At 41.7% G+C, this 12,323-nt stretch overlaps 1 protein-coding gene and 1 pseudogene across 1 annotated transcript in view; one reads left to right on the top strand and one right to left on the bottom strand.

Annotated features, from left to right (window-relative positions):
* Positions 1 to 12,323, bottom strand: part of ANKAR (ankyrin and armadillo repeat containing) — a 41,720-nt gene that overhangs the window by 20,044 nt on the left and 9,353 nt on the right. Inside the window, exons 6-9 of the mRNA XM_066637169.1 lie at positions 9,810 to 10,023; positions 6,848 to 7,055; positions 5,044 to 5,252; positions 1,242 to 1,346 (exon numbers count right to left, since the gene is read on the bottom strand). Coding sequence (XP_066493266.1) covers positions 1,242 to 1,346; positions 5,044 to 5,252; positions 6,848 to 7,055; positions 9,810 to 10,023 — 736 coding nt within the window. The remainder of the gene's footprint in view (positions 1 to 1,241; positions 1,347 to 5,043; positions 5,253 to 6,847; positions 7,056 to 9,809; positions 10,024 to 12,323) is intronic.
* On the top strand, positions 6,107 to 6,222 carry LOC136637312 (5S ribosomal RNA; annotated as a pseudogene).

Raw genomic sequence — 12,323 nt, 5'->3', positions numbered from 1 at the left:
TATGGTTTTAAATGTATCTACTAGCATCTGTAATTTTGCCCCAGTTTGTAGTGGTGCCTGGATGGTATCCTTCTCATGCTGAGGAGAAGCAAGTTTACCCCTTCTTCTCCCTCCACCATCAAATAACACTTAGTTTGAACTGGCCAGTTCTTAGGGCCACCAGATCATGCTGAGTCTCTCTTTGCCATAATACTTCTGCACCAAAAGGCAAAGAAAATGCACAAATTGGGTCTTTAAATGGTTGGGTGTCTGTACAAAGTGCTTTCAAAGTGCCTCTAGCTGAAGTCACACTAGATATTATCTCCATGATGGAAAAAATAGTTTTAATTTGGGGGCTTTTAATTTTGTTGGGGGGCATGTTTCCACTGATTTTAAGAATATGTCTTTTGTGGGTGTGGTTACACATTCATATATCTATATACATGCACTTTATTTTAAGTTGACCTACTGCTTACAGGAGCAAATTATCTAAATCTCAGCATTTAACGTTTGCCATTACAAATTACTTTCATGAGACCAAAAACTCAGAATTGTACCAATAAAATTCCAAACAAGTATTTATTTCAAAACAATGGTTTTGCCCTGCAATTAACTGCTGTCTCAATAAAATATTTTTTGCTTTCTAGCATCTATAGCAAATAACAGTAGCATCTATACAATAAATTTGTTTTTATCAATAAGCAGACTTCAAATTATTTTTTTCTACTAGCCAGTGATCTCTTGTGGAAAGGCGACACTCCAGAAATCTGTCTAGGTTTGTCATTAAGGGAGCCCTATAAAACAGAGCATACAATGTCTTTCACTTTTTCTGTGCTATTAATATATTGAGGTAGTGGGAGTTGGCACTTTCCCTCTGCCAAGATGGGCCTGAAATGTTAGACCTGTAAAAGCCACCCTAAAAACAGGAAATGTTAGGTCTTGGAGATACTGTTGTGGATTTTACAATCCACATAATTTTTGCATAATTGCATAACTTTTGTTGCATAATTTTGAAAAATGGATCTGCAAACTTGTCACTAGATTGTCAATTATAAAACAAAGAAGAGTAAAAGCATGCATCTTATGCACTGGAATGCATTTTTTTTAAATGAAAGATAAGGTCTACATCAGTAAGGAAAAAACATCCATCTCTCTGAGTTCTAGTAATCTAATTTTGATGATTTTCCATATTCTTGAAAATCTATGGGGGAATAGTCACTAACAAATGAAAATACCTCACTCATATGTTCTGATTATCTCACCTGCATCTAATATGCACTTCCAATAGTGATCTTTGGCAAGACATAGTACTTCTAAACACTTTATTGCCCTTTCTTTTCTCACATACTGTATACAGTCCAGCATCCCTGTTGAGAACAAAAAAAAGCAAAGTGAAGATACTTGCTGGTTGTACTGAATGGTTGTAACCCTGCTGTGCGAGTGCGAGAGAGAGAGAGAGAGGATAAGAAAAGAAAATGAGCCCTCTAGCTCTTATTTTGCAGTGACTCCAGTTTGCAGTGCAATGTCTCTTGATAAACCAGCAGGCATATGAATGATGAACAAGAGATTCTGAAGGTACAGGTGTCGTCCCTGTCCGTCCCCCCCATATTCCATGGATCTGGTATATATGGATTCAATTATCCGGGGGAGGACAGTAGCCCAAGCCCATTACAATACCTTTGTTTTTCTGTAGTAGTGCTTGAAGCACAGGTGTTCCTAACTCAACAAAGGAACTTCCTTGCTGAACTGAAGAATGTGATGTGCAGGCAACCAGCCTGCACTCTAGAAGGAGACTAGTTTGCTTCCTGTTAACATTCAGTTAGTCTCCTCCCTGTAGTGTGGTTGCTTTCTTCAGTTCAGTAAGAATGTTCTTTTGTTAATCAAGAAACACCTATGCTTCAGGCACTACTAAAGAAAAACAATGCTTCAGGTAATAGGCACAGATATGGGGGGAAAGCCTGTATACTATTCTCGTATTAACTACTAGTAAATGAAGCTTGCATTCTGCAAGCATAGACACATGTTTCTGCTTCTGGAAGTGCCTCCTCCTCCAAATCTGAAGAGGCAATCAAATTCCTACAGGCCAACACATAGCGTGTGTGGCTTGACGTGCTCTGTCTTGCAAGAATTGCTTCAGTTATGAGGTAAATTTCATGTCCCAGGTTTTTATGGTTTTTTATAGGTAGGAATAAAAGTGCCTTATTATCAGTTGTTCCTTTGAATCTCTGTGTCTTTGGTTCCATGTGTGTGAAACTTCAACTTTTGGGGTGGCTTAGAATCACTGTAATAATTGGATGGTCACTCTGAGCAGTGGCATCACTAGGGTTGGTGTCAACCCCATGGCAACGCCCCTTCTGGTCTCACTCTAGCCCCAACCTCTCACGAGAAAGGGGCCAGCTTTGCAGACCAGCCACCTTCTGTGGTGCTCCTGAGCCAGCCAGCCAGCCAGCCACCGCTGCACCTCTGTATCAGCCAGCTTGCTGCAGACCAGCTGCCAACCATGGCACCTCTGGACCAGTCAACTTGCCGCACAAGTCATTTTGGTGTCACCCTCAGTGGTGTTACCCAGTGCAGTTTGCACCTCTACACCCCCTAGTGACACCACTGACTCTGAGTTCCCCAAAATATCAAAATGAGTCTATACAAATGTCCTGGTTTTAAATATTTCAGTAATCGTGGTAGCTGAAAGTCAGTATTCTTCAACAAAAGAACTACAAAATTGATACCAGTGTGAACTATTGAAGTAAAATTTATCCAGAAATTTTATGCTATCTATTCAGGCTTGAATTGAGATGATAGTTTCTTCTCATACTATAGGTGTTAATAAACTTAGCAAGTTTAAGAAGATCGTATTATCACCAATTACTGCTGCTTTGAATTGTCACTGTGCTTATCTTACATATATTTGCATATACATAATTGTCACAGAGACTATACTGCTTGTATTTCATGGTCTTTTTGCTGTACTGTTTTGCTGTTTACTACTTTGTTGTTTCTCTATATCTGTGTGTATGTGAGATTAACACATACACATGCACACACACGCACCCCAACCAACTAAAGGATAGACTCTAGTCTATGAAAAGTTATGCTTCAATAAATTGCTTTATGAGACTTTTCCCAGGTAAGTGCATGTAGTATTTACTTCAATTTACTTCTAAGCAGACACGAATAGGATTCCACTGTAGTACAGCTATTATTTTTCTCTTTTTTTATTCCACCCTTCCTCCAAGGAGTTCAGGGTGGTGTACACAGTTCCTTCTGTTCACACGACAATCCCGTGAGGTAGGTGAGGCTGAGAGATAGTGACTGGCCCAAAGTCACCCAGGAAGCTTCATGGTCAAGCAAAGACATGCAGGGATTTGAACCTGGATCTTCCAGATCTAAGTCCAACTTCTGAACCACTACACCATCCTGACTATCTACATAAAATTTATCATACCAATCCAATTTGGACTATCCATTATTGCTGAAAATAATTAAGCATGCCTCTGAACTCTATTATTTGGTTCTTCAGCAGTGGACCACAAAAATACATAAAGATATCTTATGAAATGCATTTACGCCCACTAATTTCAATAGACCATACATGTGCTAACTGTTGAACTGCAAGTGTAGTGGCTGCAATATAGAAATTAATTACAAGTTTCATAGGTCCTATTCTAAAACATCTTTAGCTGAAAATTGTATACCTGATCAATAATTACATCTATAGTAGTGATTTTCAAACTTTTTCATCTCATGGCATGCTGGCAAGGTGCTAAAATGGTCAAGGCACACTGTCAGTTTTTTGACAATTGACAAGGCACACTGTTCTGTCAATGGGGGGGGCTCACATCCCCCAATGGCCCTACTAATAAATGGCTCTCCCCCAAATTCCCACGGCACACCTGGGAACCATTCACGGCACACCAGTCTGCCATGGCACAGTGGTTGAAAATGGCTGCTCTAGGGCCTTTTAAACATTTGGGAGCCATTGCACCAGGAAATTATACCTCAACTGCTCCTATGCTCAAATGCTCCACCTGCAGAGGAACAGCATTTTATGTACAAGAAAGATTACATACTGTGGCTGTCATCATTTACACTAGAACTCCAAAAATGCCATTAGGTCCCTTGTGACAGCTGCCATGGTTTGTCGCACACCAGCCCTCCCTGAAAATGGCTGATCTATAGTCACAGTGGGGGAGGGGAAGCTGAAATATCAGTGGACTAGGTTAATACAACACTGTCAGTTTTTTGACAATTGACAAGGCACACTTCTGTCAATGGGGGCTCACATCCCCCAATGGCCCCACTAATAAATGACTCTCACCCAAATTTCCGCTGCGCACCTGGGAACCATTCGCGGCACACCAGTCTGCCACGGCACAGTGGTTGAAAATGGCCAATCTATAGTCACAATGGGGGAGGGGAAGCTGAATATCAGTGGACTGGGTTAATACAATATGTATGACCTGCCAACATTTTTACTTTGGACCGTACAGACTTGCACTGCCACCGTGTGGTAATTTAAGATCCCTTCTGGCATTACAGAGCAGCTGTAGCGTGGCTCCTTCCTAAGGCCTGCCCAAAATCTCTTGGCACATGAGGCAGCATGCCAAATGCTGTCCCTTCTGGGCAATTCACCGCCCTCCCATTCCCTAAATTGGAAAAGGAAGAAGAGGGTGGAGCAGAAGAAGAAATGTGGATCAGAGGAAAGTGGTGGGCTACAGCTTCCAATCCAGGGAGTGGGAAGAGGGGGAGGAGCAGTGAAGGTGAGTGATGGAATAGAGGTGAGCACTTCTCACCAATCTGCTTCCTGAGGCAACCATCTCAGTTGGTCTCATGGATCAGCCAGCACTACTCCTGCCTCTATGGTGAGGGAAGCATTAGAAATGCTGCAGCTCCTTCTTACACCAGCATTGCCTTTTTCTCTCCTCAGGAAGGAAGGCAACATCAGAAGGGAAAGGGGACTGTCTCTGGAAGAATATGGACCTGGTTATGTTTAGCTCACTCCAAGATTGAAAATTTCCAGTGGGTCAAAAAGGGCCATTTTTCTGGATAGAGAATTTATATACTTGCCAACAAGAGTTTTCCAGACTGGGAGGTCAGGATGATCTAGTTCAATCAAATGCTTCAGAACTTCTGTGTGAAAGCTCAGCACTGCCAAATGAATTAGATTATTTCCTTCGTTGTCTTTTTTCAGCCAGTTGGCACCAAGAGAAAACAAATACTGAATAGTATCTAATGCTCCAGATGCAGCTGCAAGCAAAAGTGGGGTGGAGCGATATCTGTAGAAGAGAGAAAAATGTGCATTGCCATGCAGGGAAAAAATGCAGTGATTTTTTTCTCAGATTTTTATACCGTTCTTTCCTCCAAGTATCTCAAAGTGGTGTTCATGGTTCTTTCTCCCCTTTTTGTCTCCACAAGCTACTTGTGAGGTAGGTTAGGCTGAGAGATAGTGCCTGGCCCAAGGTCATCCAGGAAGCTTTGTGGCTGAGCAGGGATTTGAACCTGGATCTGTCACCACAACCACTATGTCATAGATCAATGTTTCTCATGCATTTAGCACCAGGACCCACTTTTTAGAATCAGAATCTGTCAGGACCCACCAAAAGTGATGTCATCACCGGAAGTGACATCATCAAGCAGGAAAATTTTTTAACAATCCTAGGCTACAATCCTACCCACACTTACCCAGGAGTAAGTCCCATTTACTATCCTTATTAAAAGAATATACATAGTAGCTTGTTAAAAGTACAGGTCCGTAACGTTTTCCCAAATGCAGTCACATACCATGGGAGCATCAAGTCTAATATATTAAAAATAAAACATTGAAATGAATGGGGACCCACCTGAAATTGGCTCACGGCCCACCTAGTGGGTCCTGACACACAGTATGAGAAACACCTTCTTATCTGCAGTATTTCTCAAACTGTGGGTCGGGACCCACTAGACTCCATATATTATTTTTACAAGCATGTGGGAGCGTAAATGAAAAATGAAACTTAACCACAAAAGCCTGTATCCTTTCTATCAGGAGAGCCAGCAGCTTCAGTTGCTGGGTGTGGTGGGGAATGAGAGAATTTAGATCAGGAAAACAGCAAATGATTTAAATTTAAATTTTCTCACCCAATGGTGCTGCTTCTTTGGAGTTACCCTGCACATGCCTGATCTTGTCTGATCTCAGAAGCTAAGCAGGGTCAGGCCTGGTTAGTACTTGGATGGGAGACCACCTGGGAATACCGGGTGCTGTAGGCTTATACCATAGTCTTTCAAGACTGAAGGTTGCCAACCAACCATGGGGATCCCATGGCTACTTGTGACTTAAAATCAAAACACTGGGATATTTGATACAAATTTCCTCTGTTTGGTTTGGTTCTTTGTATGCTTAACCAACAGGAAGAAAATGTTAGCAACATCTTCCAAATTTTGCTTGAACTCCTGACTGAAAGACAAGTAGTTACCTCTTGAAATCCCTTTCCTCCCTTTCCTTCTGCCGATCTTACAATGTGATCTTCACAACTGAATTATGCCACCTTTTCCCACCTACTTTTAGATCATTCCTTCTGTCACTCCTATCTTCCACCCCAAAAACATAATGGTACCAGCCTACTCATTTCCCACAACAACATCTGTAGTGTTTTTGTTTTTTAAATGCAGTATAGCTAGCAGAAGCTCTTGGGGATCCAGATTGAATGCCTACTATTCTCCCCCACCCCATATATTCTCTATACTTAGTATGTATGAACATCTATTATGCAATTAATTATGTCAGTAATAAACCCTCTTTTGTATACTTGCAAGGGATAACTCTCATCTTTTGCTTTTAAGCAAACTCTAGGAAGGAAGCATCAGAAATCATAACACGTTTCTGTTTACTTACTCAGATCGTGTTTCAGCCTCTAGTAGCTCTGGGTTTTTTCGGTACAGAATTGTGACACAGGCAATGTTATCATAGAAGGCAGCAGAATGTATAGCCATCCATCCTCGTTCATCAGGAATTCGGTAGTCTGCTTTTAGGGCCAAGAGGAAATGAAGTGCTTCAAGTGAGCAACACTGAGCTGCTAGATGCAAAGCGGTGGCACCCCAACCTAAAAGAGAAGTTGCAGTGGAATGAGCTACATAGACCTTGTGTTCTTCAGTCTGCAAAATGAAAGACATCGCTCCTACAGATCTGAATAATTATTTGCTAGTTTAATATCAGGGCTCTTTCCTTACCATTCTTTTGTCAGTGTTAATATTAATTTATTTCTGCGAAATGTATTTTTGCTATGAACCCATGGCTTTTGTCTTGAAAAAGGCAGCATGTGACTTCATCAAGAATTTGAAACATTCAAAACTACATGCATTCTAAAATTTAATAACTGAGAAGAAGCATAATTCTTCTTAATATGAATGGCATACCTAATATTTTTAAAACTTTAAAATGACGCTGAATATACTTCTTGATATTGTTAAATATATTCAGGAAATAAGAAATTCATTCACATACATCAGGCTTACGGAACTTATGTAATTAAAAATTCATCAGTGAGCACACACACTATTCAGTACCTACTTATCTATTTATATTTATAAATGATCCAACCAAAATGAAGCACTTTTAAGTTACGCTGATTTAAGATGGAAGAATTAGGAATATACTGAAACCTCAACCACTGAAACTTAAAGGATTAAAAAATACTGTATGCAACATGCAGTGCAATCCTATCTTGTGCTGGAACAGGCAGGCCAGGAGGCCTGCACAGTATCTAGCGCAAGAGTGGAGCCAGAAGTTGCTCAGCTGGAGACAAGGGGAAACTCTTCCTCTTACCCCTGGGTAAGCCACCATGGCCCTAATGGGTCTCCTTGGGCTTGCCCCCCTCGGGTCATCGTAGAATCGAGTAGCCCAATTGCGGGGATACTCACTTTACCTGGAGAAGGCAACGAAAGTCCCCTTCTCACAATGAGGCAGTGGTGGCTGCCTGGGGCGCGCTGGATGCGGCAGCAGTTATTTTCAGCACCGCTGCAGCCCTGCATGCTGGGCAGCTCAGGATTGGGCCGTCTGGGCCCAATCCTATTTAACACAGGAGCAGAGGGTACTAAACAGCTACTGCTGGAACCTATGCTGAATCTCAGCAGGCCAAAGGTCTCCTCAGAAGAAGGGGACGTTCATCCCTTTACCCCAACACCCCAGCCTGCTCAATGGGGCTTTTCGAGCCCGTACCAGTTATTTTGCTTCAAACCCAACATGGAGAATGGAATATGACGGAGGAGGCCTCCGCCTGTTCCACCCCTTCCAATGCCAGTCCCTCCCCCTGTTCTGCCCTCTCCACCTTCCCCCCCCCCAAGAATGCCTCCCCCTACCTTCCTGCCACTCTGCACACCTCTGTGCTACTTGGTGCTTAGCTCTGCTTTGCTGGTGGCCAGGGTTTCATCCTTGGCATTGAAAGGGCGGCACAGGCCTCCCCATTGACACTGTTTACTCTCATGGTGGCCCAATCATGCTTTATGCACCAGCACTAGGGCAGTATTGGATTGGGCTGCCTGTTTGATCATAAACTCATTGCTTTCATTGGGAGTTAGTCATAATTGACTTTATCTGGATTGAAGGCTCCTGTTTCCAAGTGCCTACATTGCTTGGCTACCATGTTCTAAATACATTACCTACAAACAAAAACCCAGTTTAATGAATCCAACGTCTCAGTTTCTGAACCTTTTTGTTTTGTTTTTTACTTCTGAGAATCGTGGAAGCAATCTCTTTACGCAACTGAAATCAATGGCAATAGACCAAATAATTTAGATGGTTCTGGAACTGTATATAAAAGAGGTAATACTTGATTTATATGCAACTCACCACTTTTGTCCCCAGGGATATCCTTGTCTAAGAAACTTATTCCTGAAACTAAAAAAAATGTATTAGCCCATTTATATGATGTGTTATCTTTCATGGTAGCTCAACACATACTAAAATAATATATCTATGCTCTTATTATAATACGCATACCATATCATCCCCACTACCTGTGCAAAGAGGCATTTTTTAAAGAGGTGCTCTTCTTTACAATTAGCAGGGAGACAGCAACTGTACCTATTCACCCCTGCCATTCTTGGAAATGTGTCACTCTTGCTACTTTGTGGGGAACAGATTCAGAGCTTGTAAAAAGTTACCATAGAGCTTGTCCTTTAAGCATAGCCTCTAATATTCCTAAAACTAGCACAGATTTATTTTGTATGCTGTTTATATATTTAAAACCCAGAGGAGAAATAATTATTTATAACTTACCACCCTTGGTTTCACCTTTCTGGAAACGTTTTCCTAAAACAAAAGGTATTAATTTATGGCAATTGCATTTTTTTTCTTTTTGCAGTATACATTATTCAGCTGTTTGCTATCATGATTGTGGCAAACAGAAACCCTTCACCCTAATTGGAAAGCCCTTATGCATATATAACATGGTGCCGGCTTGCCTTACAGCCCAATACTAACTAAACACAGCATCAGCAGAACAAGCATTCTACTCATGCAGGCTGTTGTAAAGCAGCTGTAAATAAATCCATGGGGCCAACTGACATGGGCACCTCAAGCAGCAAGTCAGTGTGGGAGGCGCCCATCTTTGTCCACCTACTTGCCTCCACTGCTTTTTTCCCTCTTTCCACTCCTTGCCTTGGAAAAGGAAAAGAGGGACAAAACAGAAGTGTGGAGAGGAGGAAAGTGCTAAGCTAAAACTCTGCAGAGTGGGAACAGCAGATGCTGGCACATCATTGGGTAAGGGGGGAGGACAGAATTTGACATCAGGAGGTCTTGGCCCAGTCATGTTCGTGACAATCATAGCTTCTCAGCCAACTATATTTCTTACCTAGACTAAGTGATATGCTGCGCCTCTGATTGATAGTCAGAGGTGATTTAATCAACTGACATATAATTGATGCACGGTTGTGGATAGCAGCATGGTGCATGAGAGCATAACCACATTCATCTGTTAGACTGAGACTGGAGACAGACGTCTTACGGCAGAATGTAAGGAAGATAGCAGAGAGTCCTCTTTCAGCAGCCGATTTCATGCCAAATGTTAGACTCTAAACCGTGTAAGTAAGATGCACATTGGGAAAAAAAGGTGAGAATGCTACACTGTATTTCACTGATGCAATCCATGCTTATCACTCACAGCTGTTTCAGGACTATATATACTCTGTGCTGAAAGTACAGAGCACTGATCTTTTGTGCCAAGAACAACTGAATTCTGGGACTACTATAGGTTATAGAGATTGGTAAAATCCCCAAAATTTCTTTTATTTTGCATAAACTATTCTGTAATTTTAACAGTTTGGCCCAATAGATCCTAAATAAGGGTGATATACAAGGACTTTCAAGGTACCTGTGGTTTAGAATGTCCACATTCTCTCAAGCATAACTCCAAAACAATGACAGCTAGAAACTTGTTTTTGTTTCAGGTGAAAGCTGAGCTCCCCAAGAAGCAAAATCACATTCTACATTTTAATTATGTCTACAGGATTGTAGCATGCATACAGCCAGTGCCAGTGTGCTTCCATTAGGCTAAATAGGCAGCCGCCTTGGATGCTGAATTCAGAGGGACATGGTTTTTATACAGTATTTTTTAACCAGTGTAAAAAATGCAACTGACAATTTATATTTTTTTATTTTAAGATAAATACCACAACAGTGCTATGGAATAGAATTAATTATTTTTTTAAAAAAGTTGGATGATGCAAGTAGTTAGCCTTGCCCTGGGGTGCAATATAGCCTGGCACTGACCCTGCGTAGAGCTCTGTTTGTATCAGGCAAACTGAAATGTATGAAATATTGTTTGAGCATGAAAGTAATGAAGCAGCCTACTGATAAAGTATTCAGGAAAAACGAGTTAAGCAACTGTGCAAGGTAAGAATTAACAGGTATTTATTTGAATTATTTAATTAAATTGAAGGGTTATGAGAATACAGTAACAAATTGATAGTTGGGAGCTGCATCCTCCTAATTCTGTAGGAACATCGCTTTTCAGCTCTGCTGTGCAGTTCAGACTTGACTAGGGTGTAGTAAAACCCACCCAGACTAATCTGAAACTTAAGGAGGGGAAAGCTGGTACACTATACATATACCAAGTGAGGAGGACCACAGTGTAGGCTAAAATAGAGAAAGGTCAGATTTTGACCTGATCCCGCAGGACTGTTCTTCTGATCTTAATGTCTGCAACTGAAATGTTTTGTTATGTCACCTGTTGCTTATATCAGACAAGTTTATATCTGCCTGGTATAAGAGGAGTGAATTGTTTGCCTAATAAATGTGCAGTTTGATGTTTAATTTGCAGAACTTCTCTAACTGCTAGAATCTCCGTTAGCTGCAGTCATCTCAACTTTGCTTCCATAGGAACTATATGAATAAGTACATATCAACCAAGGTCTAGCTAGCCCTATCAGGAGACAGACCCAGTCAATTATTCTAGGCAAGACTTTTGCTGAAACAGCAGATGACTGGGATTTCAACTTTCCAGTTCCCCAAAAGGCTATAAAGGATAGCTATCCTAGGTCAGTCCAAGGTCCATTGGGTCACATGCTCTCAGATAGTGGGCCAGGCAAATGATCCAGGGAAGCTCAGACGTTTTTGTTACTCAGGAATAATAGATGGAAGGATGGTGAAACTGAAGTGATAAACCTCATTCACACATTCATATTAATCACCTGATGGTTGCAGCAGCAAGTGATGAACTGCATGTGTAAATGGAACATCATGTCCTATCCCAGACTCATACAGGGACTCATGAGGTCTGGCAAGACCAGGCAAGGCAGTTGGAGCTACAGGATCCTGGAGAGCTCCAAGGGAGCAAGGTGATCTGATCCAAGTCCCAGTTCCAACCTGACCTCAGGTACCCCTCTCAGGCTCCATCCCACTGCTAGATCCTTAAGGAAATAACCTCTGGGCCTGGAGTTGAACACTCCACCACCTCTCACCTGACATGTTCCCTCAATCAGCAGTTGGGTAGTGGAGGGAAAGAAATTCCAGCATGTTGAGGTTTGACCCCTAGTGACTCTGGCTAATGGCGACCATCTTAGGGTACAGAGTTCAGTTTCCTGCAGCTCCTTGCTGCCCAGACTTGGGTCCCGCATCTTGGAAGCAGGTACTATTGTCACAGATCTGATTGGGTCCTCCACATCTAAGCTCAGGGTTGTGATAGATGTGGGAGATTTTAGGGGTTTACCTGTTTCATAATCTTTCTATGTAATCATATATCTAGTGAGTTATCCTAAGGAGTCAGAAATGAATATTGCTCTGCAAATTGACAGCTGAGGGCCTAGTGTCATGGCTGCAGGCAGAGGCTTGCAGCTTTAGCTTAAAGTCTGCCTATGCAGCAGATAAAGTGAAA

This window comes from Tiliqua scincoides, chromosome 1 (assembly GCF_035046505.1).
Source record: "Tiliqua scincoides isolate rTilSci1 chromosome 1, rTilSci1.hap2, whole genome shotgun sequence".
Classification (NCBI taxonomy): domain Eukaryota; kingdom Metazoa; phylum Chordata; class Lepidosauria; order Squamata; family Scincidae; genus Tiliqua; species Tiliqua scincoides.
This window is presented reverse-complemented; position numbering and strand designations above follow the sequence as displayed.